The sequence below is a fragment of the Larus michahellis genome, chromosome 7 (assembly GCF_964199755.1).
Source record: "Larus michahellis chromosome 7, bLarMic1.1, whole genome shotgun sequence".
NCBI classification, from domain to species: domain Eukaryota; kingdom Metazoa; phylum Chordata; class Aves; order Charadriiformes; family Laridae; genus Larus; species Larus michahellis.
In genome coordinates, this window is record NC_133902.1 from 7,426,430 (window position 1) to 7,454,418 (window position 27,989).

The 27,989-nt window shown below is 44.0% G+C and overlaps 2 protein-coding genes across 18 annotated transcripts; one reads left to right on the plus strand and one right to left on the minus strand.

Annotated features, from left to right (window-relative positions):
- Position 1: 1 nt before the first annotated feature.
- Positions 2-23,737, plus strand: PIGW (phosphatidylinositol glycan anchor biosynthesis class W). Of its 9 annotated transcripts, none has more exons than XM_074596104.1 (8): positions 2-129; positions 3,734-3,839; positions 5,166-5,291; positions 7,318-7,457; positions 10,685-10,746; positions 14,085-14,191; positions 20,238-20,394; positions 21,612-23,737. In XM_074596104.1, exon 8 carries the CDS (start codon positions 22,151-22,153, stop codon positions 23,699-23,701), a length of 1,551 nt encoding a protein of 516 aa, XP_074452205.1. In that variant the 5' UTR covers positions 2-129; positions 3,734-3,839; positions 5,166-5,291; positions 7,318-7,457; positions 10,685-10,746; positions 14,085-14,191; positions 20,238-20,394; positions 21,612-22,150; the 3' UTR covers positions 23,702-23,737. The 9 variants fall into 9 exon arrangements, with proteins under 9 accessions (XP_074452205.1, XP_074452213.1, XP_074452206.1 ...); XM_074596112.1 differs by having other exon boundaries at positions 22,167-23,737; XM_074596107.1 differs by lacking the exon at positions 2-129 and adding an exon at positions 2,264-2,729.
- MYO19 (myosin XIX) lies at positions 123-27,986 on the minus strand. Of its 9 annotated transcripts, XR_012588508.1 has the most exons (27): positions 21,153-21,280; positions 19,815-19,904; positions 17,911-18,055; positions 16,372-16,520; positions 16,026-16,139; positions 15,130-15,262; positions 14,861-14,930; positions 14,386-14,488; positions 14,077-14,173; positions 13,517-13,593; positions 13,041-13,131; positions 11,858-12,029; positions 11,450-11,523; positions 11,234-11,355; positions 9,347-9,460; positions 8,795-8,971; positions 8,307-8,453; positions 7,720-7,827; positions 6,786-6,856; positions 5,708-5,817; positions 5,188-5,296; positions 4,550-4,678; positions 3,654-3,814; positions 2,858-2,987; positions 2,584-2,669; positions 1,780-2,088; positions 123-833 (listed from the first exon to the last, which is right to left on the minus strand). XR_012588508.1 is itself a non-coding variant. In XM_074596098.1 (25 exons), the coding sequence occupies exons 2-25, from the start codon at positions 19,824-19,826 to the stop codon at positions 705-707; spliced, it is 2,901 nt and encodes a 966-aa protein (XP_074452199.1). In that variant the 5' UTR covers positions 19,827-19,904; positions 27,840-27,986; the 3' UTR covers positions 123-704. The 9 variants fall into 9 exon arrangements, 6 of the variants coding, with proteins under 6 accessions (XP_074452199.1, XP_074452198.1, XP_074452200.1 ...); XR_012588509.1 differs by lacking the exon at positions 4,550-4,678; XR_012588507.1 differs by having other exon boundaries at positions 3,654-4,678.
- Positions 27,987-27,989: the final 3 nt, after the last annotated feature.

Genomic DNA, 27,989 nt, shown 5'->3' on the forward strand with positions numbered 1-27,989 from the left:
CAGACACCTTTACAAGGTATTTAACAGTTTATTTAAAACACAGAAGAGCTGAACATTTTGAAGACCCATGTGAGCAATACAGGGATGGTATGGAGCGCCTCTAATGAGAGCCCTGGCCCGCTGGCAGAGGTAATGCTGTTGACTAGCGCTAGAAACGTGTGGTGGTTGTGAATGTGTGTGTTTTGGTCCTATAGATAAAAAGCAAGAGTCCAGTCTTGCTTTTCCCTGAGACATCTGCCTTTAGTGTTACGGCCGACTGCGGCTCGCCCCCTTGGGCAGTCAGAAGTGTTGTGGTGGTACTGGATGCTCGTGGTCAGTCAGAATAGTTGTATCTCCAAAGGAGAATCCAGCACATATCGGAAACGTTTCCCTTTTTTGTGGTCTCGTTACCAGCCTCTTGCTTCTCCCAGGTAGTGCCAGAAGTGTTCAGTTCAAGTATACGGTTACACTTGATCTGTTTTAATTATGTTGAGTGTTCTTATACTACTGATATTTCCTCTAATATGTGCATGTGTGTGAGAGGGGGAATGCCCCCCCCATGCATTCTAGATTTGATTTATATTATATTATATTTTAAGTACAATGCATCAATATAGAAAGCTCTGAGGTAACGGCAGATATGGACGTTGACTAATTTGGAAGCAGCAGCTTGCAGACAGTCCTTCCCTGACGGAAAAAGTACAGTATGTGCAGGTGGCCAAAACCTATGTTGGAAGGAGTTTTTTTCTGTCCAGTAAAATCTGGTTAAATCCAGTGATAGAATAGGCATCCGTATGGGGGCTGACGTTTGCGTAGTGCAGGGGAGACTTCTTACAGTGAAACTTGATGGAGCCCTGGAAGAAAAAGAGGTGGAGAGGTCAGTTGATGTTTTGCCAGATTTTGAGCTAATTTTGCTATTCAAGACTAAGTAGTGCTAGGGAATGTGAATGTGGATAGAGGAAGACCTCCAAAGAAGTCCTTGTACAAATGTATTTAAGAGAAATGTTTACTACAAAGAGTAACAATGTGAGCTGAGATTAGCTTGAACTCTGAAGACCTGAGTATTTACTCCGTACTGAACTTGGTACTGCTTCTTTCTCCTTCTGATAACTCTGACCAGGCATAGGCTGCGTTCTTGCAAGCATAATTTTATGCAACCTCAAAAATTTATCCACAAAAAAACCAAGCATGGGCCCAGGGGATTGGATTGGTAACCAGAACGCAACTTCCACGAGAAGCCAGGCTGGGTTGTGGCTTCTTTGTAGTAAATGGTATCTAAGACTGTTCTGGGTGTCTGTTAGGAGATGACGTACTGGAGGGTTGTTCCCCGCTTTCTGCCCTGAAAATCCTCTATGTGATTTAGTCTGTGCAGTTACACAGGATTACTGGGGCGTTATTAATACCCCAGTGCTCTTCCCCAGGTGGATGCTTTTTCACGTGTTCACCTGTTGTGCATTTTGAATCCCCCAAACAGAAAAAATACATAGTACGTAACAGCAGAGCTCACGTCGGAATGCTCTGCTCTCCAGATTTGAAGCAAGAGCGTTGATGAGTTTGTTCCTGTGACAGAGATTAACAAGAGTTTTCACACTTGGTTGAAAGTCTCAGCTCAGCCCTGTGTCTAGCTTGACCTATAGATGTCAGTCAGCAACGGCCATCTGGCCTATCCACACCCGTGGAAAAGGAAGACTGCAGCCTGAGCGCAGACCTCATAGTCGCTCTGCTCAGTAGCAGAGTTCAGGGTCCTGACCTCACGACAGCTTAATTGTGCTGGTGACTCGAGTGGGTGAGGTACGTTACCTGTGGGAGAGCTCGAATGGAAGTGATGCCACAGCCAAAGAAACAGCTTTCCACCTTGTAGCAGTCGCTCTCCTGAAGTACCCTGAGGCAAGCCAGCAGGGACAGGTCTCTGCGAAGTCCCGTTACAGTAACGGGTGCAGCAGCCAGGACAAGGCCAAGAGGCCAGAACGGAATTATTGCATGCAGAGGCCTGGTTGTTTCCAAAGAGCAAGGTGGTTTGGCTGAGATTGTTGTAGCTCCAGGACCTGAGAAGAATGCCTTTTCTTCACCCTCATCCAATTCTGCTGCTGCTAAAGCAGCCATTTTTGCCTTTGAAGAGAAGCAAAATGATGTTCTTGAACAAAATTATCAAAACATCTTGAACAAAATTTAAAATCGCAAAACTAACAGTCTAAAAAAAGGGCATCTTAAAGGATAGGACACCCTTTGGGACACTGTCCCGTTTTACGATGGTAAGGAACGAGTTCATTCTGCAGCCTCTGTGCTGCCAGTCTGCAGAAGCAGCTGTACAAGACTGGTGTCCATCCTCTACTTTTCAGCTTGAGAAAAATTTTCTGGAGAATCCACAGTATTGGTTTTGTACGGTTACTTGACAGAAGGAATCATAGAATCATAGGGTTGGAAGGGACCTCTGGAGATCATCTAGTCCAACCCCCGTGCCAGGGCAGGGTTACCTAGAGCAGGTTGCACAGGAACGTGTCCAGGTGGGTTTTGAATGTCTCCAGAGTTGGAGGAGATTCTTTCTCAAACACAGAAGCGCCTCAGTCACTCAATTTCAGTGTATTTCTGTACCAACGTACTTACCTTCCATTTCCTCCAGCCACGCTTAATAACACTTGCGGCCTTGCGCATCCTTTGGAAGCGATTCTTGGCTAACCAGGAACGAACAGCTGAAGATTTAATGACAAGAAATCTGAGTACCCAGAATCTTAGAAGTGCTTGCACACAATGTAAGAGAGATGGTACTTCAGCTTGCCCCTTGCTCAATTAACATAACACCTCCTGCCACCTTAAACATCCAGCGTCACTGGAAGTGTTACCTCTTATATTCTCTTCAGCCACACCCTTATCAAATCACCTGCTTGGATGACAGTTGCAGACCGTCTCTCCTCCTCTAGTTTCTTCTCTTTAAATCTTCTCCAGCAACACTGAATGCAAAATGCTTTCTCATTTAACACCTCTGCTCTTCTAGCTTCGAGCCGCTCCAGCTGCATTGGGGATAGGAGCCTGCCGTTAGTGCTCGGGGACAGAGTTGTGTTCGCAGCTCTTCCCGCTTCTACAATCTCTTGGTGTCTGTCAGAAAACCACGTGCACATTGCAGAGTGATAAAACTGCTGGATTAGGTTTTAGAAGCGAGAGCGCTTCATTAGTGCTTATTAGATACCATGTAAAATGAAAATGTAGGTGTCCGAGGGGGAAAAGCGGACACTCCCGAAGTCACAGTTGCAGCCGGCTTAAATCTTGCTCTGTTGAAGGGGGTTCTTTTGTGCCTGCACCCTGCAGCGTGCAAGCTGTGCAACTGTGCCTTCATCTCTTTCACAAAGAAGCTGCTTAGGCCTGTCTGAGTAGCCAAGTCTGTCAGCTGAAGCCAAGGAAAGCTGTAATTTTCCCAGGAACTGGGAGGATACTGACAAGACTAGACTTAAGTGCAGCTCCTTGTTTGTTAACAACAAGGACGCCATTAAACAAAGTGCTTCTGATAGTTGGACTCTGAGGGATGTTTGATTTAGTTTAATAATTTGAAGGAAAATGCCAGATTCCGGTCACACTGACTTTAGCAGGACTGTCGTCTAAAGCATGATGACAATCTGTGCCAGAATCCCCATTACGCAAGTACGCTCCAGAAGTGTTAGCCAAGGAAACAGCATTCTTACCACAGAATTAGCCATAAATACTTTGGTTTTGCCGCAGTACACTGAAGTGTTTCCTGCTCTGTTCCCTCTTTGCTCTGCAGTAGTTCTCCCTGTAACATTCTGAAGGATCTCAAAAACAACGGAACGTGACGCTTTGTCATCGTTAACCACTGCAGTCTCGCCTGCAAATGAAGCATTGGAGAGAAGGTATCACAAAACTTGGAAATCATGATCAAGGAATGGTCTTTATACTGGAGACTTCCTGGCTATTTAGGGGGGATACACCCACAACAAGAGGGAGGGAGGTGATGGCTGAGACATAACTAGATCTAGCTGTGTGTAAGTGAAAAATGTGACAGTATAGATTTTGCCAATAGCCAGCAACCAGAAAACCAGCTTGTTGTCTTTTGACTAGGATGTAGTCTGGGTGCTGTCTTACCACCTCTATTACAGCCTGTCCGTCGGTAAGAAATGTCATTTTGGGTAGATCTAGACAATGAAACAGACATAGGGAGGGTTCAGCTGTTCTCACATTGTTTAAAGCATCCTACATGGAAACATTAGAAAGCAACAGCAATGCAATTAAGAATAGATTTGAGCAGCTCAGTCCTAAGAAAATCTGACAAAGTACCCAAAACACAAAAGCTGCTGGGGACAAAGAACGAAACTCAAGGAATTAGACTGGTAGCCTTAATGTACTGAAAGATGCAGGAACAGAAAACAAATTCTACACAATTCTACAGCTTTCACAGGGCATCAGAAGCAGCTACAAGGATATGTACTAAGCGGGAGTTTATTGCAGCAATAAGAGCTTATTAAAACCATTTCTGGGACATAGTGCACAATTTTTTACATTATGAGACAAACAGGTTAGCCAGCTTAATCTATTTGGAAAGAGAGGTAGACTTAATTCAGACCTGTCCTTGAAAGAGATTGTGTTGTTCAAGGCAATGCTGCATGAGTTTCTGCATGCCCAATGCTGGAACTTGATGGTCTTTTGTATCTTTCCATCCTGGATACTGTTTGCTTTTCTGCTATAAATATTTCTAAGGAGATGAGAGCATTTTAAGGTACTGAAAACAAATATAAGCAATTCTTGCTTACAGGAAGACATCTGGTGACTATGATGGTGTTCATGGGGCTGGGCTGATAAGGGAACCAAAAGCTTATCCCCGTGTTTAGGAAATTGTTTTGCTTTGTTTGCAGCTTATTACCCGCTAAAGATAAAAAGGACTAGTAACCTATCACAGTGAGGCTTTTCAGCTAATGGGTTTATAATTGAGGGAGAAAGATATGGCGTGTAAGTAATTTTCCAGCCTGTACTTCGTTACTCCATCCCATTTCCGCAAGGCGAATAGATTTCCAGCCATTTTCCTTATCTGGCATAGGCCGGTACTTACTGGTCCTGCTTCCCACATCTACTGGTTACTGAACAGACCCATTGGGTGAAGATGGGATTAATCTGGGAGAGAGAAGGGGGTTGCAGCAACTTCCAATATTAAGTGTAACCATCTAATAAGCTCCTTCTTTCAGGGGTTCATACCAAAGACGTTACCTTGTAGACTGGATTGTGGTTTTTAAAGTCCATCCTCGCTCTCGCTTAGAAAAAAGAATCGCATACAGAAGTTTGCAAAAGGTAGAAGAAGCAGCAGAATCCAGGTAAGCTAGAAGGTCAGTGTGTTCAGCAAGAAAACAAGGTGGGGGGAAAAAAAAAAGGAAGGAAGGAGAAGGAATATAAGCAAAAAGGTAAGTGGTTTTCAAGTCTACTCAAGAACCAACTCTAAATCAGATTAGACTCGGGGGGGAACCCCAAACACCATCGTAACTGTAATTATTCTACCCAGGAGGAACACAGAAAAACAGCAATAAGATGAAAGATTTGCAGACTTTTAAAAGGGCCCGCTGTAAGCATTAGGCAAATTAGAAACTCAAGTTGGTGATAGATGAGAAAAATATTTTGAGAATAGTGATGTCCCTAGTGCTAAAATACAGTAATTGCATCTGATGTATGCGATATCAAATTGGTGCGGTGATCATTTCATTTGATAGCAGCGGGACTATCTAAAGAAACGTACCTTTTTCCTCGGTAGTATGATGGTTGCTTTTATCACACACTCTCTTTTTATTGGACCTGCATGATTTTCTCAGTATTTGATAGCGCTCAGTGAAACTTTGGAAAGGGATCCTGATAGACAAAAGTACAGTTAATTCTTGGCAAGTATCATCTCCTATATGGTAAATAACCTATCCCTGAGGGGCAAGAACTTGCGGAACGGCTTAAAAAAGTCTAGTGCGTAGAATGCAAACAGACTGATGCCTGTGTAGTCACCAACATACAAGAAAATACAGACTTTCTGAAGACATTCAGGAGACCGTCTAGTGCCCAATGACAGTGACTTCTGTCTGTAACAAAGACCGGCCAGGAATTGTGCTCGTTTATGCTAACGATGAGCTTCACCCCATCAATACTGAGCTGTCAAAAACACGACTAGCTCAGGCCTTGTTCCCTCCATCCTCTAAAGGTGGTCAAGAAAACCCAGCAAGGTGACTGGCTGCGATGAGATGCTTGACTTTGAGTGACTACACTTAGATGAATGCCATTTATAATTTAATTTTAATTGCTGAAAATGTTACTGTGAAGCCATGTTAAAATAGAAAATTTTAGTACATGATAGTCCACATCAAAACAACTCTACCCCAGCTTCTCAGGCTGGAAAGGTACAGTGAGCTCTCAGACCAGAGGGGTGTGTTATAGACGCATCTGGACTTTGGTAGTATTTGGTATATTTTTAAGAATCCCATTGTCTTGAACGCAAGTTGCGCTAGCACTGCTGGTTGTGCTTGCTGTTACTGCACTTTTGGACTTGCTGAACGAGCTGAGTTTCATTATCCAAAACACCGAACAGCACTCCCGGTTTGTGACAGGTATTTTTGTCTCCAAAACGAGAAAGAGAGGTGCTCAAATAAGCTTAAAAGCAAGCAGTGAGCAGAACTCTTCAGATAGCTTTGAAAGAATTGGTAAGGCTTTGTGGTCTGACGCAGACTGCAAAATATCTGGATTTCCTGCTCATAAGCTCTTCTGAATAACTAATATACTACTAATTGCTATAGAAACGGATTATGGAAGACGTTGCTCACGAAATTCGGACTTACCTAATAGGGAAGCCTGCTGCACTGATGGTGATGGCTTCGACTATTCCACACGCCTGAAGCTGGCTGAGAACCTGAGGTGTAAATAGAGATGATTTAGGTAACAGCTGTCTTATTCTTTGTGGAAGCCCTGTGTGCTCGGCCCAAGTGACACGCAGCTCAGCTCAGCAGCCACGCCAGAGCTTGTGTGGTGTGCGCTGCCATGCTGGCGGCTGGGGAACGAATGGAGAGGGCAGAGAAGGGAATTACGCAGCCACTGAACTACTGCTTTGAGGAACAGGGTCAAGGCAGGGCTAACGCAGGGGGACAGTTCTCTCTCGTCGTAGCCACACACCCTCCACTGGCCAATGCTGCAGAACACGGAAACCCAGTGCTGGTATTTTAATACCACTTGCATAGAGTGTTTAAAATTAATGCGGCACTACTCCAGGTGCTTGTTTTTACATCAGATGAAGCTCTCTAATTATAGCTTTAGCATCTGCTACTCTTCTCCCAAAGGCATGCTTGTTGGTTGATCTCATCTATCTTGTCCTAGGCTAGACTCCAGGAGAAAGCAAAGTATTGTTGTGGGCATTCACCATGAAGGTATCTGTGTGACCGGGACTGCTGAGCAGTCAGATCACCTTTATCTTGAGGGCTGGGATGGCAGCACTCCAAATACCCAGGAGTACTCCGGTAAGAGAACTTATACGGCAACAAGTAAGTTGCATCTGGAAGAGCTGCTGTGCTTACTAGCTCTGTTTTAGACAAGCATCATCAGTGATTCTGAAAGGATGTTTATCTTGGAAGCTCCAAAGGAGAAAAAGCTATTTCAAGATGTGCTTTGAAAAGAGCTTTTCAAGGGACTCAAGATGATGAGAGACCCAATGCAAAGCCCGCACAATGTCTCTAGGAATCTTCTCACTGAGTCAGTGAGGAAGAGGTTTTGAAAAGTTACCTCTTCTCTTTTAAAAGTCATTGCCTTGCAGTCGGCGTTAGGCTTGATGCATCGGATGTAATGTGGTGTGGTGCTATTCAAAATCTGCATGAGATGTTCAAGCGAACCCTGTAGAAAACAAATACAGGTTTAATTAGGGACTCTTCCTTCACAGGTAGTTTAGCTCATCAGTGGTCTTCTATAAAAACAACGAAGCTGGTTTTTGCACGGATGGCTCTACAGACTCCATATCAGCAGAGCTCTTCTGTAAGGACAGCCTGACCAAAAAATCCACTCTGTGGATGCTTTTGTAAAATCGTTGATGGTAAATTCAGAAAGTTTCCAAGATTATATCAGGGCTATCAGCTGAAGCTAACCCCTCCAGAGGAACAGGTAGGAAGAAGCCCCACAAAGGCAGATACCCAACTGTTAAAGGAAAATGTAAAATCAGAGTGAGTTAAAACCCTGAGAATCTCAGGAATCTGAAGCTATTTCTGTTTTACAGCTGTTTCGTTTTAATAACATTTACTGGTCTTGGTCCAACTATACTGTTTTCTCATCTAGTTATGAAGATAGCAGTAGAAAGCAGAAGCTTGAATAGCATGTACCTTGAACTTTGACACCACTGTAACAACAGCTGCTCTGTTCTGGGTTTTGATGTTACTTTGGTTCCTTTCTGTCACAGGAAATAATTTTTGAATCAAAGGGTCCTTGGAATTCTGCAAAACATGGACCAGCTCTGGTGGAATGGGGTCCTGCAAACACAAACGTGACTCATTAGTATTTGGACTTAGGCAGAAACCTGCCACCTTTGAAAATGACTAAAAATTCCACATATATAGATGGAATAGTATTTCTGATGCCAACTTTTATTTAACCACAGCTGTAGTTTCAAATCTGACTAGATGCATTCATAGTCAGATTCAGGAACATTTTGCAAATCTATTTATTTGGAGCAAGGTATGTATATCCAGTAAACGTCACTGAATATACATCTTAGGGGTGCTTTGATTTAAATTCCTTTTGGTCTGTAAGACTTTTTGTTAGTTGGCTGTTTTGTTTTTTTTTTTAAACACCTCTTTCTGAAAATACCTACCTTATTTTTCTCCACCATTGCTGCCAGCTGATAGCAGACTTTGCCAGCATAATGTGAAATAATAAAGTTAGGCTTCTTACTAAACTTGTTTCGACTTAAGCATTGATTATTAGACAAGGCTTTCTCAATCCGAGTTTGAAACAGGTCAGTGTTAGAGGATCTATTCAGACGGCACTCCTGCGTAACAAACAAGACAAAATTGCAGCATCTCTTATTTGTCGTAATGAACTGTCTTTAAAAGCTAAAACAGCTTAAATGAAAATCATAGCCATTTTACTTTTAGAGTTGCTTTGAGTATGCAAGCCCCGAAATACTGGGGAGTAAAAAAACCAAAATAATGTAATTGAGGCTTCATACTTGAATCAGAACATCCTGGATCAGAGGAAAAAAGATGACAGGAAGAAGCAGTATCATGATTGTTCTGAAAAATAAGCTCTGCAGAAATTTTATAACTGTCAAGTTTCCTACTAATTTAGTGCTCATATTTGGCGGCACGGGATGGACGGCAGGTGACCAGGCCAAAAGCATTCAGGGGTTTAGATCCACACTTACCTCATTCAGCAAAGAAAAAATGCTGAGAGGATTTCCCTCTATCAGATCAAGGCAGTTCTGGTTGTCCTGGTAGTTTATGAAAGACCACTGTAGGCCTTCAGCTGCATATTCTTCCTGAAGTAAGAGAGAAACTGGTTATTCTGCAGCAGAGGGCACTAGAGCTCAAATAAGTGTATGCCTTTTTCCAGCTTGATGCAGTTACTGTTTAACAAGTTAATCCCAGGCTCAGCCTACTCATCCAAAGCTCAGCTCATGTTCAACGGCAATCCTGAGAGACGAAAACAAACGAGGATATTCTGCCCCAGGTAGCTTTTGAGTATGTAGCCGCAGATCCTGCTGGAACAACTTGTTTAAGCATTTGGGAGCCTCACAGGTTTATCAGCGAGAGCTGCAAGGCTGCTTTACAGAGTAAACAAACGGAGGCTACGGTCCCAGTAAGCCTCTCCTGGCTGTACTGGGTTTTGCCCTGTAGGGCAAGGAACGCAGAGAACTCCTTCCTTAGGTTGGGACAGCCCTACACCAACCACCGGTGGTTTACAGACCTTACGAACTGGGCTCCATTTAAAACAAAGCCTGATCCAAAAGGAAGAGGAGAAAGATATTGGTTGAAATAATTTGTACAATGTTTTTGCTGAATTACAGAACAAACTGTCAGGAGTGTTTAACAAGCACAAACTCTGGCCAAGTCATTTTAGAAGTCTCCTGGCAAAAGCCTGCTCAGCGCAGCCACTAATGGTGTCTAAGTGGTTTGGGACACAGCCAGATCAAAAGAGGTGAGAGGGCAGGTGGTAATGGGGAGGGGTGCTATAAACACAGGTCACGAATCAGTTTCAAGGAAAGTAATTGTGTGCTTGAACTTGGTTTCCATCTTCACTGACCATTAACCCCTGGCATACTGAGGAGGGCAGGCAGGAGAGGGAAAAAAAAAAAGGCTGGGCATATGAAAGCACAGATTATGGTTGAAGAGATACTTATCTCCTGAATAAATTGATAAAACCGCCGTGAGGCAGGAGGTACCATCATGTCAGTGCCATAAAGAAAAGAATTTCCCAGATTCCAGTTAATGGCAAAGAGCATTGTGGTAATGTATGTGTCATGTGGAGGAATTCAACGAGGACTTAAGTACATCTATTAGGGCAGCATCCCAGGCCTGGCAGGGACTCGGTAGCTTTCAGAGCACTCAGATGAGAACTGGAATTAGCAGCGTGTGACCAGTTAAGGAAGTGACTGCAGTCTATTTAGCATGGTGCAAATACCTTCTCTACTGTAAAACAACACAACTTGTGTATCTCCTCATTCCAAAAGAGAAGCTGATGCGCAGTGTGTTTTTGTCTTTAGAGGTACCAGCATGATAACTGGGTTGATGAAGCCGTTCTCTGGTGGCAGAAGGGCTCCACCAGGTACCGCTTGCTATTGATGTTCGGGTTACAAGGTTCTGCTGGGCGCTCTGCCTGCGCACTAAGCTCAGGTCTAGAAGCTCCCCACCCATTTAGGGACTTTACACTTGATGAAGAGAATTAGCACAGTTGTAAGCAGCAGCTTCCAAGAGAATCTCAATTTAGGCTATTCTTACTTCAAGAATTTAGTTTGAAGTGTTCAGCTCTTTGAGGGAATGCAAACAGTTCAACAGACCACAGAGCCAATGGAGCTGTGTAATACGGAACAGATTTCCAGTTCCCGTGTGGAGAAAGCTGTCTCATTCCACCAACTGCCCCACACTCTCCTCTTCAAAAAAACCAATCTTTACTCACATCCCACAGATTTCTGTGGCGTTATTGACATGACTTAAGGTTGCAATCTGATTGGAAGCACAGAAATACAATTAAAGAGACAAAAGATGCTGTTTTAAAATTAGATATTTAACATTTGATCTTAATGGAGTGTTACCTGTTGTGCCTTCAGATAGTGTGCTACGAAGTGCTGCTGCAGTTTCTCATTGGCATAGTTAATACAAAGCTGTTCCAAGTTGTTTTCAGGGAAGGCTTCAAAACCGTAAACATCCAACAAACCTAGGAGGAATATGGGAAGACAGTGTACTTTGGTCTAGGAGCAGCTTGAGGGACTTACAGTAACCCAGTTAAACCAGGGATGAATAAACCGTACCTATGAAGCTGGTCCACCCTGATGGATCTCCGTAGATGCTCTCATTTATGACCAAAACGAGCCATTCAAACAATCTGCAGACAATGACAACTGGATTAGTTGGGAAGCGCTTGCTTACAACCGCCAGTGTTCTTGTACTGCCGTTTTTACCAGTATCACATGGAAGAAACAAAAAATTATGACATGCTGCCTGCTGACATGAAACAGCAGTTCTCTGAAGGTCTCTATCCCATACTGCAGCTATGTCAGGATCTACAACTGAATCAAAGGCATGTCGAGCAGGGAGGGGAGCGTTACACTGTTGTAGAGTCCAAGCAGAAAGCCAGGGAAAGTAAATCCCTCTGCCCTCCCTCTCCCCTCAGAGAAGTTGCAGGGATTAGCACAGCAGCCTGGCCTACGCGTCCTTACTTCGCGTAGATCACTTTGGCGAGGCAGTCCCTCCTAGTCTCACATTCAGCTCTGGAGCACGGCTTCTTGAAGACTTGTTGTTGTTTCCCAGCAGTTATTGTTCGAATTCTTAATGACTCCAGTAGTTCCTCGACAGGTATCTTCAGCAAATCTCCAGCGGTCTTCACAAAATCTTGTCCAGAAAAAACCAACATTGCAAGGTTATCTGGAGTGTCAAATGGAGGCAGCCCCTTTAACGTTACGGAAGGTGTAGAGATAGTATAGAAAAATGACACTTCCATGAACTCACCAACTTAAGTGTGGATTTTGGATCTTTCTACCCAAACCTGGGAGAAATTTTTGCAAGACCAGACTCTTAATTTGCATGTACAGCACCCCTAGAATTTTAGGTACTTTATTTAAAATGAAACAACAATACCAAAAAAACTCTGAAGTTTGCCACGCTCAAGCAGGCATTTTAGAGAGTACTTTCTAGGTATGTCTTTGTTACTTTTTCACCTTTTTTGAGCGGAGACCTCTAAATCCAGATAGACAAATCAAACAGTCACGACCAGAAAAAAACAGGGACTTTGGGGATAGAGTAAGGAATTGCAGAAGAATGAGTATTTGCTAACAAAGCATTTAAGATCTCGCTAACCTGAGCTGTATGCAAAACTGTTTGAATATTAACTGGTGTGAATTCAGAGCATGTGTTTTAGTTCTGAAGGAAAACTAGATTCACAAACCTCCTACGGACACGCAGAACAACCTATGTTCTAATGCTGCAATTTAACACATTTGCTGTTACTAAGTTTTAGTCTTTATCATGGAAACTTCAAAGCTTTAATTTTAAAAGCCCTGCTCTCCACTCTGGGTCAGATTTCTGGCAGTCTTGCGATGTCAGCGTAAGATTACAATCCAGAGTAACAGTTCTGCCAATAATCCTTCTGAAATGACTGTCTAATGTTGCAGTTGCCTTGACCTGTACTGGAAGGATATTATCTCTCAGAGCTGGGGAGCATTAGGTTTTGGTTTGTTCAGTACTTTGAAACTGTGAAGTACCAAACAAAAACATGCTTAAATTTTGGTTTGCCCATGACCTTAATAGTCCCCTATCAAGCAGAAGAGCACAGTAGTCCTTTCCATTAGGCATCTACACTAAGACAACAAGACTCTCTGGAGCACAGCATGCTTGTTGTCTCACCTTTGGCTTTGTCTTCTAGTTCACAAGGCTGAGATTCATCCGCCGGATTAGAGAATTCAACATTCCCAAGATGGAGAAGGCCTGACAACACCTGAAATATAATCATTCATTGAGTTTTCTAAAACAGAGCTGCCCTCCAAGGCAGTGTCCTCTTAGCCTTCCCTTAGCCACATGAACACGAGAAGTCAGAACATTTCTGCACAAAAAACCAAACCACAAGTAGATTCCAAGCTTCCACGTTAATTCCTAATGCTGCAATTACTGAAGGAAAACTAAAGTCCCCGGGTGCGGACTTTTAGTTAAGAATTAATATTTGGTTACACAACCTATTGTGTAGCTGCAGGCCCTGCAGTCAGGAGTACCAAACAACCCATGCTCTATACACTGATACAGATTTAATTCTGCAGAAATCCCACGCTAAAAAGACATTCCAAACATTAGCAGCAGCCTCATGGTGACCGTGCTTTGTACCTGACCTTGAAAATATTGTTCTGCATGGAGTGGTCAATGCCCAAGTGAAACATTGCATCTCTGGTCACCTCGAAGCAGTCCTCTGAAAAGCCAAACAGGTGCTATTTAAAAGAGCCACGCACACAAACACAGGCAAGCTGAACACTCTACACCATGTCCAGTTTAGCTGGAATTGTCAAAGGAGATAAAGGAAGCCAGATGCTGTTTTGGTAAATCCCAGAGTACGCGCTGGAGAACCAGGTCGTTGACTTAACGCTGACTCTGTGGGGCTCTGAAGTTAGGCAGCAGGTTGCTGAAGCACATCCAAAGACAAACGAGTTTCTAAACATAGCCACAGAGAGATGCAAATTTGCTAGGCCAAAACCTGCTGTTTTAAGCCAACTGAAAACTGAATAACAGTGCAAACCGAAACTTAAAAAGAATCACATTAATGCAGGTGGCTTGGCAAAATGTCTGCTGGTGTCCAACCTGGGTCATGGGATTTGATAGGGCAGCCACATTTTTGCCTGCTTTTCTTCAAAGTTACAGCCGTTATTAATGGACAGTCTGTGAAGCCAATCTTTACCATCTAAGTTTCTTTCAGAATTTGGCAGCCAGCGGTAGTCAGCCCCTTCCGGAAGGCTCCATTCCAGCCTCTCCTCTGCAGTGGCACCTTTTGTGATCTGGAGACAGAAAACAAGGTAATGACTGAGTTCTGCCTTTGGTATTCGCATCTCACAGACAATGAAGAAGAACGCATTGGGAGCATGATTTAATTTGGAAGCATGGCAGACAGGAAAACTGCTAAATATTAAAAGTTGCAACTGTGCTAAATCTGGTGATTTCATCCCTGCTGTTTGTCAGAAATATGTAGCAAAATCAACTGAAGGCAAACCTGATAAAAAATGTGAAAGTTTCTTTCATTGGGGGCCTGATAGGCAACTCTGGTCTTCTCCAAAAGGAAAGTCTGAATGGAAGCACTACTCAGGTGGTGGAATCTAGAGGGGAAAAAAAAAAAAATCAAAGATTTCAACAAAACTTTCTCCCAGAATCCGACAGGTGTTGTTACGATACCAACTGACTATGAATGCTTTGCAGTTCACCTTCAGTTTTGTGCAACCTTAAGGTAATATTTTATTCAGAGTTCTGAACTGCATCTCTGTTTTTCCATTGCTCTCTTTTAGAGATCAGGGTGAGAGAGCTTGCATTAAAAAAAAAAAAGAAAAGAAATAATAATAATGTAAGCTGCCAGCAAACAAAAATATGTTCTACAGACAGATAAAATATTCTATAGCAGGCTTCATAAATAAGCTTGTAAAGATTTAAAGGAACAAAGACAATAGATAAGGTTTTTATGCAGTAATTATTACCTGTCTAACTGAAGCTGGATATATTTTCCAAAACGGCTACTGTTGTTATTCCGCAGGGTACACGCATTTCCTGTGAAATTGCCAGTGACAGATACAGCATAATCAGAGTGGTTCCACTCTTCCATGTAGGACATACATACAGATATTAAGGGTGATATTTGAAGAGTTTGTCTTTTAAGGAGAGGACCAAGAGCTAGACTTGTGTATTAACAAAGAAAATTCCCACAGTGGCCACTAGTTCTTTCTGCTGTTAAAAAAACCTCATTTACCAAATGCTTCCATGACAGGGTTGGAATCCAACACTCTCTTCTCTATCCTTTCCACAGTTTCATTGCCTTTTGGGGAGATAACTGAAGCAGCAACAGAAGCATAGAATTTCATAAGGCAGCGAGACGTCCAGGTCTGCAAGAGAGGGGCTTGACAATAGGTCTTTGTTTTTACCATGTTGTTAGTTATGTCAGTTAGTGAAACAGTGCTAGCTTCTGAAAACACAGTATGCAGCTGGCCATGATTCTGAAGAGAGCAATTGTGTCAGGATTATAGCTCTAGTTCAGTGGAAACTTTTTGTGCACGTGCTTCTGTGCAACAGACACACATTTAAATGCTACTGGAATCAGAGTGCTTTGCTGAATGGCAGTTCTATCAAGATGTAACCACCTGGAAGCTCACCTAGAATTAACAGTTAGTATCTTAAGATGAACCGAATATAAAAAGACTTTGAGTCATTAACATTCATCAAATCATTTTGTTCTCAGGCTTAAAAATATCCTGGATATCTTCCTGAATAGGGATGGACCATTACAGAAGGGTCTAGGATAGGATCTGAGTCTCCACATAGGGTTTGCTGAGACCCACACTAATTCCCTAACAGACTAGGCTGAGACATGGACTCGGGTGCGATTCCTGTTGAATGATTCAAATCTAGCCCTCCCAGAAATTACAGATGTCACCTCAAGAGCAGCTATATTAAGTAGAGTCTATTTAACTGCAGCAATCACTTCATGCTTTACACGTATTTCAAAAGAGTCTTGCTAGAGCAGACTGGCTACGTGCTCTGGCAGAACTGTTTTTTCTTCGTCTTTCCTTGTTCACTGAAACACTGTGCACTAGAAATCACTAGCAAATCTCAAAACTGAAGAGCAATGTCAGAAAAAAATCTCCTTACCTTCCCAGCACCACTTTCTCCACTAACAATTATAGACTGGTTTATGGGTTCTATCTGGCTTTGGACGTTTCTGTAGGTTTGTTCAGCTACTGCAAAAATGTGAGGTTTTAAATCCTGGCAATAAAAGAGAATATTCATATTTAAGAGAACAGTAATTACACGGTTCAACAGCAATGAACAGCAAAGGTCTTCTCACATTTTTCTGAAAACAGTACTGCTCTTTTAACAGAACTCATATTTCACTAGAAATGGGTTTTATCCTTTAGATTATTTTGCTTATATAGATTTGGAAGAACTTGATCTCTGGGTTCTGCAGAAGGGCAGTTATTTCAAATATAAGGATTACCTGAGGACGAAGTGCGACATGGTACTCTCTCATAAGCTCAGGTGAATAGAGGCAGGCGACAGGCTGAAATGGATTTAAAGCCACCAGGCTGCAGCCAGCATTTGTATAAAACAAGTTTACTGCATATCTTGCTTGAAGACATTTCAGAACTGAAAGACACACCTTCTGTTAGCATCTTTTGAAAAAGTGTATTTGACTCTTCCTGTTCCTGTTTGTAACAAAAATCTGCAGATATGTTACCTGTTAGGTTTAATAGAGAATGAGGTGATCGAGACAGTGGTCTAATTAGATTTAATATACTGTCCTGGTTGCAGCTGGGATATAGTTTTCCTCATAGTAGGTAGCACGGGGCTATGTTTTGGGTTTGTGCTGAAAACAGTGTTGATAATATAGAGATGTTTTTGTTATTGCTGAGCAGGGCTTACACAGAGTCAAGGCCTTTTCTGCTCCTCACACTGCCCCGCCAGCGACGGCCTGGGGGGCACAAGGAGCTGGGAGTGGACACAGCTGGGACCGCAACTGCCCGAAGGGATATCCCATGCCATAGGTCATGCTCAGCATATAAAGGTGGGGAAGAACAAGGAAGGGTGGGGGGGACGTTCGGAGCGATGGCGTTTGTCTTCCCCAGTAACGGTTACTTGTGATGGAGCCCAGCTTTCCCAGGGATGGCTGAACACCTGCCTGCTGATAGGAAGCAGTGAGTGATTTCCTTGTTTTGCTTAGCTTGCGTGCGCGGCTTTTTCTTTACTTATTAAACTGTCTTTATCTCAACCCAGAAGATTTCTCACTTTTACTCTTCCCATTCTCTCCCCCATCCCACCGGGGGAGTAAGCGAGCGGCTGCGTGGTGCTCAGCTGCTGGCTGGGGTTAAACTGTGACACATAAGCAACAATGTCTTTAAGAGTTGCCCTCATTTTTAAAAATCTTTAAGGGATCTGCTAACTATTGCATTCAATAAATCCTGTGCTTTTATGAGGTTTCACATAGCCAGTCCTAGATAGAAAATCTGTTCATTTGCAGAACAGAGGCAAGAATTCCCCATCTGCACGAGGAACAGGCTTTAGCTTCTCTTAACAGGATGATCTTTAAAAGTTGAGTGAGCGATTTATTTTTCAAAACCGGTTTCATGGACACATTTTGAATCTAAGTCAGAGCCTCGTTTTTTTGATATATTCATGTAAAACCAAACTGCAATCACAAGGTCATGCAAGAGTCCTTCAACAGCATTAACCCTCAACCACACCCTGGCTACCTGAACCAACAATACAAACGTGAGCTCTGCATGCACAGCTTGACAAGACAACAGCATGGCTAAATCTACAATAACAGTATTTTGGAAAAAAAATCAACCAAACCAAATGTGACTTTCTAAGGCTTTGAATAGGTTTTAATAGGCTTTGAATCTTTAACTACTACGTTCTATTAATGCGTACTATAATAGTACTATGGTACTATTAACGTGACGAGAACAGTAACTACCACATATTAGTAGCCACCAGGGAAAGTGGCTCCTCAGGAGATACTCCCTTGGCTGCTCACCTGTTGTAGTTGTCACTGGATTAACTTTTGTGAGATCATCAAAAAGATGCAATTTCTCTTCATCACTGAGGAACACTCTAACTTCTTCTTCAAATGATTCAGTGAGGTCATTCTGGATGCTAGAATCTTCTTTTTGGCCATTTTCCTGGAGAGGATGTCAGAACAGCACCAAAGGCTGAATATAGCTGGACTTTCACCTCATCCACTATCGTTTATAGCTCTTCTACTACTTCCATATAACACAGGTTCAGTCTCAGCAGGAGACATAACTTAGTATGTTTGAGCTACTCTTCCTCCCAGTTGCCCTCCCCCTGCATCAACGGTTCCCATGGGGTGCTCTGTTTTTAGAAAGGTATTAGCGCATAAGAGATGGCAGGCTGACAACGCTGTCTGTAAACCGAATTCATCGCTGGCAATTCTGGCTGTAAGCAAAGGAACTTGGAAAGAATGTGTCCTTAGACTGACACTACCTGGCACTTGCAATTCTGCAGGTCGTTCAGCACAGACACATCTATCGTGTTCTTAACTGGCATATTTCTAAGCCTATGAATGTTATGGATTCGATGCAAACACTGCCGTGGCCATGGGAAGCAGGAAGGACTGGCTGCAGAGGCCAAGGTAGAGCTGAAAGCTCTGCCGTCCAACACAGATGCAGTTTTCCTAATAGAGACTTCCATTTTTAGAGCAGAGACTGAAGGCCCCAAGAGTAAAGTTGCAAAATGCACGCATTACATCCAGGGGAAAGAAATGGTGGCGTTATAAGAGCTGGGCTGCATTAGGTGAAGATTTGTCCCCTCTGAATTACTTAAAGTATTTAAATCTTAGCCTCTGGGCTCCCATGTCCTTGACAATAGTTGGAAGGACACATTTGTTATACAAACGTAATGGAAAACTTAGCCAGAAGAGAGACTTCAGGTCCTCTTTGTCATTTCTGGGGGGAAGGAGAGAGGGAAAATAAAGAAGGGAAAAGACGCCAGTCCTGATTTTTGCATTCTGGATATTCCTTTTCTGTTCCCTTTCTCCTTGAAGAGAGAAAGTCCTTCAAAGTAACCCTACTCACTTGTATTTAGTAGCATAAATCTGCAATTCTTTAGAAGTTAACCAAGTCAATGAACAGTATCACCTTGTTTATACAGAAAAAGTGATAAATTTAGTTAGCAGCATTCCCACTACGTGAGCTAAGCTCATTAATAAAAGGGGAAACATACTGCAAAATGCCATTAACACAGGTCTAAAAAAAAGTAAAGCTACAATACTGTACTTATTTAGGAGCATCATTATCTTTTGCAGACGGCATAAGTAGTAAATTTCTAGTAATACAAAATTTTACACAGTAAGGGGAAAAAAAAGCTTAGAAACGCAGCTAAGCATTTACATCTAAGTGATTTCTGTTATTCTACTCTGAACGACCATTAAGAAGCTTGCTGCTTTCACAGAGAACAGACACGCACAATTATGAAATACTCTGTGGACAAGAGGAGTTTCTGCCAATTGCCCTTCCTGTGCTTTCCCACGTGTTCGCAGAGTTACACCGGCACACGCCGAGTTCTTAAGTCCACTGTGCAGCTGATACTGCAAGACCTGAGAAAGGGTTTATTATCACTTCTGATACCTACACTGCATAGCTCATGTGTCCATTAATTTTACTGAAAAATTACCCTTAAGGATGTGCTTGCTACATGCATTAACACCTGCCCCATTAAAGCCACTGGCATAACAAAAATCACTAGCTGGTGTTAGTAACACAGCTCAAAACCACACAGTTAATAGGTCCAGGCAATTAATGAAGTAGGGGTGAATATGCATTAGTAGTTACCTAATCTTGACTGCATGGAAACAAGCCAAGAATTCCTTCTTGGCAGTAAAATTTAATTAGCACACACAATTCCTGGTTTTCTTTTTACCTGTTTTGGCATCTTGTCCAGCCCTATGGACGGGAACGCCGGAGAGGGCCTTTACTTGAGGATATTTCATTCAAATTAGACTGATGAACCCTTAAACAAAAAAAAAAAAAAAAAAAAAAAGGCATTTAGAACAAAATAACTCCAGACATGTCATTCTCTGGATGGTTCCACAAGCAGAGCCCAAAGGCTTCAGACAGAAGTACTGATACTGGTGGAGGCCAAGTACGCTGGCGCTAGAAAGCCTGCCCGTGCTATCAGTAATAGTCACACATTCTGGTTGCCCTTGCAAATAAAGCTTATTTGGAGGGAATTATATATTTTTCCTTACTGCAGGAATAAAATGCTCGGTTTCTCTGGACTTAATAAAGCATGGTTCCTTGGCAAGAAATTACAACTTTGCTTTTGTTAAATTCTTCCAATTAGGACAAATGGGAAAGATTTGTGGGTCTGACGGCGTCAGAGAATCTAATGCTTTTGGAAAAGGAGTGACTCAGAAGTTTTGTCTTGCACCAGAAACCAGATACGCTTGCTTGCTGTTATCTTCCTGTTTCCTCTGAAAATCAGCGGGACCCAACCCAAGGTGAGTCAAGCTCACCCTCTGAATTTCTGTGATAAACACAGAGATCCCAGTCACGTAGCCAGAAAAAATTCTGTCTTCTTCCAGCAGCTGAAACTCCTATTCTATTCTATTCTATTCTATTCTATTCTATTCTATTCTATTCTATTCTATTCTATTCTATTCTATTCTTCTTCCAGCAGCTGAAACTGCCATTACTTCTATTCTTTTTATTGCATTCCATTCCTATCCTATTCCATTCCTATTCTATTCTTATTCCATTCTTACCTGGCGCAAAATCACCGTTTAGCGACTACTTCACTCCACGATGAGAAGCGCACAGAGCTCAAGGTACGCACAGCCTTCCCCGAGCCCCTCTCTGCCTTTCGAGGGTTTCTAACCCAGTTACACTGTCACGCTTTCCTAGGAGAGGTGCTGCTTTGTCGCTGGCAGCGGAGTTCCCTGTGCCAGTCAGACCAGTTCCCAGAGGACACGGGCCATCTCAGCTCCCTGCCGATGCAGCCTCGCCCGCCCCCGCGCCTTCGCCAGGGCACAAACCGACATTCGCCCGGGCCCCAAGGTCGCTCCCAACGGGCCCGTCCCCCCCCAACCCCGGGGCCTAGCCACCGGGCCACCGCCAGCCCACGCGTTCCCGGGACTGGCGCCGGGGCCTCCCCCGGCGGAGCCCGGGGGCAGGACCCTCCCCGGGGGTCAACGGCGGGCGGGCTCCGGGCGGCGGCTCCGCTGCGGGCGGCGGCGATGGCCGGGCCGGGGACACTCACCGCGGGCAGCGGGCGGACGGCGCGGGCCGAGGGCAGCGCGGAGCGGGCGGAGGCGGAGCCGGGGCGGAGGCTACCGGCGGCGGCCGGTGGCGAATCGGCGGCTGCGGAAGATCAGGGCTGGTTTCCCGGCGCGAAAGTGCGGGCGGGGAGCGCGGCCCGCCTTTACCCGGGGCGGGGCCCGGGACGCCGGCGACCTCCGGGGCTGGTTTCCTCGCCCCGCCGGGCTCCGCGGGGGAGGGCGGCGCTGAGGTGCGGGTTTGTTCCACCCCCGACATCCATCTCCCGGTGTCCGGCGGGCGGCATCGGACGGGACGGGACGGGACGGGGCGGGCGAGCGAGGGAGCGCGGGTGGCTAACAGCGGCCTTGCTGCCACTCGCAGCCGGGTTACACAGCCCAGGCTGCAATCCCGACTTTCTAATTAACGCTTGTCAAATTTAACGTATGTTCTCTTGAAACAGGTCCCACGGGAGAGGAGCCCGGCTGGGGAGGGCCACTGGCGCTGGGGCTTCTTTAGAAAGGATATTGCGATATTCTCGTGCAAGTGGGGATTTTATCTGCTGGTTTCATGGCACGCTCTGCTGACCGGGCAACAGAAAGCTCATTAGGGTCCCAGTCTCACGTACCCATTTCATTTACGCTATGACTAAGTATATTCTATAGAGCAGGACATGCAGAAAGATTATTCACAAACTGAATTTCAACAGAGCATTTGGTATTTAGAGATCTTCAGCAAAAATATGTTAAGAATCTTGCTGGAACACAGCAAGGTTTGTAACGCTGGAACTCGGTTGGGCCTCGCAAGTGCCCCTGCTCCATTTCCCAGGTGCCAGCGCCAGCATCCACAGCACAGGGGCTGGTCCGTGTTCTTTAAATGGCAGAGTGACAAAACCAGATGACTTCTGAAATCAGCTCATGCTTTAATAAACCCGTAATGAGTCACAGGACTGATTTCTGATGAAGTTCTAAGGTTGCTGTTTTACAAAACTGACTCAAGTTCATGTTTGTGATTTCAGAGGAAAAAAGAAGAATGTCACAAAAGCATCTGAAGGAAGCCTTTATCAGCAACTTAAATGGAACTAATTTGCTGGAAATTTCACTAGGCTTGTCTCTAGCCCCGCTCTGCCTGCTCTGCAGAGGACTCCTCCTGATTTTATATTACCTGCACTATGGGAAACCTTTAAGTTCAAGGAAATACAGCCTGCTGCTGGACTTCCTCGTGCTGGTATCTCCTCTCGTGTTCTCCTGTACAGTCTTGTCTCCGATCATCTTTTTCATGCCAAGTATCATTGCAGCCTTCTGTGCCGGAATATTTTCTAAAATATACAGCCAAAGAAAACACGAGACCAGAGTGCCTTTTAGGCAAATCGTACAGGAATTCCAGAAGACGTACTTGGATCCAGAATACATTCCAGCAATAACTGTGTTTCGCGTTTATGTCAACGTGTTGACATCCATCAGCATTTTGGCAGTGGATTTCCCGCAGTACCCAAGGCGATACGCCAAAGCTGAGACCTATGGAACAGGAGTCATGGATTTGGGAGTTGGAGCTTATATTTTTGGTAATGCTCTTGTTTGTCCTGAAGTTAGACAAAAGTCTTACGTGATGCAATCAAAATTTTCCAGTCTGGCCAGGCAGTTCTTTTCCATTTGGCCATTGATTTTCCTTGGTGTTGGACGACTGCTTAGCATTAAATCTATAGAGTACCACGAACATACTTCAGAGTATGGAGTGCACTGGAATTTTTTCTTTACCTTAGCATTTGTGAGGCTTGCAGCATCTCTACTTTTAGCCATATTTCCAAAAAATAAATCTTGGATCATTGCTATAAATCTCGCTGTACTTTATCAGCTTATTCTTAACACTACCTCTCTGAAGATGTTTATCTTGCATGGGAGCAACGGCAGAGATTCAAGGGTTGGCTTTTTAAATGCCAACAGGGAAGGACTGCTCTCTCTTTTTGGATATTTAGCCATATACATGGCGAGCGTCCAGGTGGGACTGTGTCTGCTGAAGTGCAGGAACTCAGTCAAAGGCTGGATTGAAGCAGCGCGTTTCTTACTGCTGACAGCTCTTGTGCTCTTCCTATTTCTTCATGTGTCGCAAGCGCACGCAGACCTTGTGTCCCGCCGGATGGCCAACCTGTCCTACTGCATATGGGTGCTCGCTCACTGTCTGACTTTCTTCACCTGGTTTGTGGTGACTGATCTCATGTTGGTGTTCACAAAGCTTCTTGTGAAGGGGTCCAGCGTGCCCTGCTGCTGGAACGTCGTAAAGCCCCCGAATACCGGCACAAAGCATGGAACGGAGGCTGTGCCTACGGGAAAGGAAGGCAAGCTGGCGCGCATTTGCCTGATTAGCGCTATTAATAAAAATCAATTACTGTTTTTCTTGCTAGCAAATGTTATGACTGGTACTGTGAATATACTGATAGATACAATCCACAGCAAGACTGCATTTACCTTGTGTATACTGCACTTGTATATGTTTTTTAACTGTTTAATTATGTATATATTGCATGCCAAAAATATAGTATTAAAGTTTTGGTGATTCCACTCTTGTCTTAAGTGAAATGGTTCAGCTTTGTTTGCTGTAGTTGAATGACGGTATTCTAATGGAAAAATTAGTATTTTTCCTGAATATATTCCAATAATCTTTAATTTGGTATTAGCTTTTTATGTTTATGTTTTTATCTTATGTTTAGTGTTGATTATTTTTTTAATGGTTTGCTTTACCAAATTAGTCAGTCAGTGCTGTTACCTGTTGGAGTTGTTACACATTTTCCCAAAAATTTAGTTTTTGAGATTGTTTGCTTAGTACTCCTGCTGCTCCTCTAAACACTCACGCAGAAGAGTAACATCGTATTTACAGTTAATGAGCTGTGTTCATACCCAAGTGCCGGTAGAATTCGGTAACAGTGTATATAGTAGAAGCCAGATGAAAAGTAAGAAAATGGGTAATAATACAGAGAGAGACTTAGCTGTGTCAAGATTTACCTAGTTAAGGCCCTCGCATAAATAACAGATAAGAATAATTCCTCATATAAAAGGTATTCAATAAGTGGATACTTAAAAATGTTTTAGCCCCAGTCCTGCAAAGATTTATGCATGTGCTTGACTTTGATGGCAGTAATTGTATGTGGAATGTTAATCATATACTGAAATCTAAATTGGCCTTTGAATTAAAGCTAGATTTTATTTTCATCCTCACTGATGAATATAAATGAAGACCCTAGATAAACTGTGATGCTCTGAAGGGTAAAACTCAACTGCAGATGAATTCATAAAGCAGTCGTTGGAATTTGTGGTGCATATAGTAAGAGCAGCAGAGCCTTTTATGAGAAAATACAAAGATCCAAAACTAATTTGCCCCCAGCCTGCACACCAACATGTTGTGACAGCTTATCTTTAGGAACACTGTAAAATACGGTCTTCAGCTCTACTTTGAAAGTACTCAAGGCCCACCTACTTGTCTATAAAATTATTTTAAACAGCAGCTCATTTCATAGTGTATTTTGACAGCTGAGATGTCTTCAACTGGGAACATTCTGTATTAATTTTTATTAGCAAACAAACAGTGTGCAAATGGAAAGAAGCATGACGCAGTGGGTCAGGGTACCGGCAGAGTATTGACAAGAGATGTGCTCGGTTTCTCTATCGCAGTCTTCCTGCGAGCCCAGAGCAGAACACCCTCTTTGTTCACTTTCCTAACTGTGACAGTTCTTCCTGACCTCATTAAGCTGTTGAGAAGAGAAATACATTTAAAGATTGTGAGGAATTCAATAATGAGAGATATAAATACTTAAGAAGGAGAATACAAATGGTAGTTGATGATAGATGTCTAATGTCTGTGGAGTTCTAGCAGTGCACATGGGCCATATTTCATATTTCTCCTTGTCTATCAAGTGTGATGAATCATAAAACCTATAGAGATTAAGCCTCTAAATCAGATTCCTTAAGGCAGACATGCTGTGGAATAATCTTAAATTTATGAGGTTCTCTCAGCCATTGGCCAATGCAAGGGTGAAGTCTGAGGATTACAGGCTGTGGCCATGCTGATTTCATGCTTGTTTACTTCCAAGTTATAGCCACATAGTCTTCATAATTAAAGAAAACCAGCCTGTATTATCCTGGGGACAAATGCAATTAATTTGCAACGATGTCTTATTAACAGTTGTCACAGTTTCTAGCAGAGTTTTCTGGTAAGTGGTGTATGTATTTATTTTAAAACATTTCCTAGCCTTGCCTAGGGAAAAAAGGCCTCCATCATCATGAACTGAATGGCACTACTCGTTTATGCAAAATTACTCATGGATATTAATTTTTGAAATATCTGAAGCACAAGACCTGGAGTGAGTTCTGCCTGTGAGCACAAGTCTATCGATGTGATTCAGAACTAAGGCACGAACGGGGTGTGACAAAGCAGAGTTGTGTCTGGACAAGCTGCAAACTATCTCGATGCCAACTCCGTTCCGTGAAGCAAAAATCCCGTGGGAGGTCTGCTGTGTCTGTGCAGAGCCCTCTGAGCTCCGCACTGGGAGCAGGCTGGCGGGCACCAGTCCCGGGACTGGGGCTGTGGTTTGCAACCAGAGAGACGTCAAAACGAGGGGACTGCGGTACAGAAGTGAGACGAGAGTGAGAACAACCCGCTTCTCTCAACAGTGCTGCATCACAAGGCTGTCTCCCGCTTTTAAAGCCGCATGAAATAAGTTGTTCACCACTGAATTAATGAGAGACAATTAATTCTCATCGCTTATTGTTGATAACAAATGCGGCAAGCTCTGCCCTGAAGCAACCAGCGTAGTTATTAATGCTGAATGTTTAGACTATGAATAGATGCAGATAATTAACCATGCCTCTGAAAGAACCAAGAAATGCAAGCGAGCGTTCTTTGATCAGAGTCTGTCCGAGCAAACGGCACTGTAATTAGTCTGAAAAGATGCGAGAGAAGTTAACACCGTGATACTGCTGTAGACACTTTCTCCACACACACCTCAAGAGCTGTTAGATGAGTGGTTGGTAGGAACAAGAACACTACCTTTCATTTCACTTTGGGGCGTGTTTAGACGAGTAAGCTTCTGCAGATCAAAGATATATTTAAAAAAGACAGAAACTTTGATTTTGCTGTTACATAATTACTAAAAGTTAAAGATATTTCAACTAGTAAGACTAAAATGGTTCAACTATAGCACACCACTGACTTCAATAATATTAATAGAGCAGAGAACTGGAAAAAAGTACATTTTTCTTCTTTGCTGCCGTAATTCCACCTAATGACCTTTTTGTAGGGCTGCAGGATAGACAAAACACGGTGGGAGAGTACAGCTGATTACATTTATTCTTAACCTTGTTATCTGTTAAACATCAGTAGCTTCTTACCAAATTTCATTATTTTTAAGGATCAACTCACTAGCACGCCTTCCTTTCCAACCCAGGCGCGTCTCTTTTGAAGTCAAATGTAACAATAAAGATTTCGGGGAGTATCCTATTTCAAAGCCGCTATGTCCTAAAGAACAGGTATTTCTTCCAGGCGGAAGATGGGACATGCAAATGAATGGCACGAAGGGGCTGTCTGCCTTTTCACTGGTTTGTAGATAAGAAGCAAGCTGCATGTGCTAGCAACTTAAAAAAAAAACGTGGATAAAAATGACATGAAATGTAATGATGCTTTTCATACGTAGTTTATCAATGTGCATGCACCCTGAGAATACAAAATTTGGGGCACTCCCATTTTGTTGATGTGATCCAACCACACTCTGGGAGTGGAGGGGCAGAAGTGACAGAGGAGATGGACCCTGCGAAGACAATGTTTGCTCATCACAGTCCAGTGGGCTCACGATATTCCAACATGAGAAACTATTCCTTGTCACAAAACGCCAGCTTTCTTTTTTTGCTGAAGAAGAAAACCATGAAAATACCCAAACTGCAAACTGTGCAGCGATGTGGCTCTGCGCAATGTTTCCGGTAGAGGTAGAAATGTTGCACGACGAGTTCAAGTAAATTAACTCCTCCACTAAAGATGGTTTTTATGCAGAAACAAGAAAAAAAAAAATCCTGCTCCCTAATTGCCTCCCCTGCATTTTCTTGTGAGGACTTTAGTATCTATATACGTAAATAACAAGAATGAACAGACCAAAAGGCTACGGGGGTTTTTGCAGCTGCCTAAATTAAGCAGCCACAGGATTTCGAGCTGGTTGCACCAGGGTGCTGCAGAAACCAACAGCCTTCAGTTAAGAGACCGTAAGTCCAATTAAAGCCTGCCTTACCTAGCGTGTACTATCAGGGCAGGGAAATCTGAGGCTGCACTTTGATGGGTCCGAAGCGCAGGCGTTGGATGAGCTTTTGGCAGCTCACGCTCCCCATCGGCCTGCGCTCGGCGGCCTCCACAGCAAAGCCTGCGCCAAGGGCCCCGCTCACGCTCCGGCCCTGTCCCGCTGGCGACAGCGGCGGGTTTCCATCCCGCCAGCCCTTCGGGGTTTAACCTCCCCGGCTCCCCTTCACGCACCGCCTCAGCGGGGGAGAACCGCGCCGGGGACAGCGTCTGACACCCCGCCACCGACGCTTCCCAAGGCGCGGGGACAGGCCCCCGCCGGCCCCTCAGCGCCACGGCGGGAAGGCAGCGGCCGCCTCAGGGCGGGGAAGGCCCGCGGATACCCCGGGGCCAGGCCTCCCGCCGCCCTCAGCCCTACCTCAGCCTCCCGCCCCGCACTCGAGGCGGCGGGCGCCGCTCCGGCCGTTTGTTTGTCACCGGTCTCCCCGCGCAGCTCCTCCGGCGGCGGGGCTGCCATGTAACGGGCGAGCGGGCGCCTCCTGCGGGCAGCCCCGGGGGCGCCGAGGCG

Excerpts from the sequence above, each read along its gene's own strand:
- MYO19 (XM_074596098.1), bottom strand. Across the intron at positions 15,263-16,025 it reads GAGAAAGTGGTGCTGGGAAG|ACCTGGACGTCTCGCTGCCT; the intron begins GTAAGGAGATTT and ends CCTCTCTTGCAG. Across the intron at positions 2,089-2,583 it reads GTGGCTGGAGGAAATGGAAG|GCAAAAATGGCTGCTTTAGC; the intron begins GTAAGTACGTTG and ends TTCTCTTCAAAG.
- PIGW (XM_074596104.1), top strand. The coding sequence starts at position 22,151 with ATGTTTGTGATTTCAGAGGAAAAAAGAAGAATGTCACAAAAGCATCTG.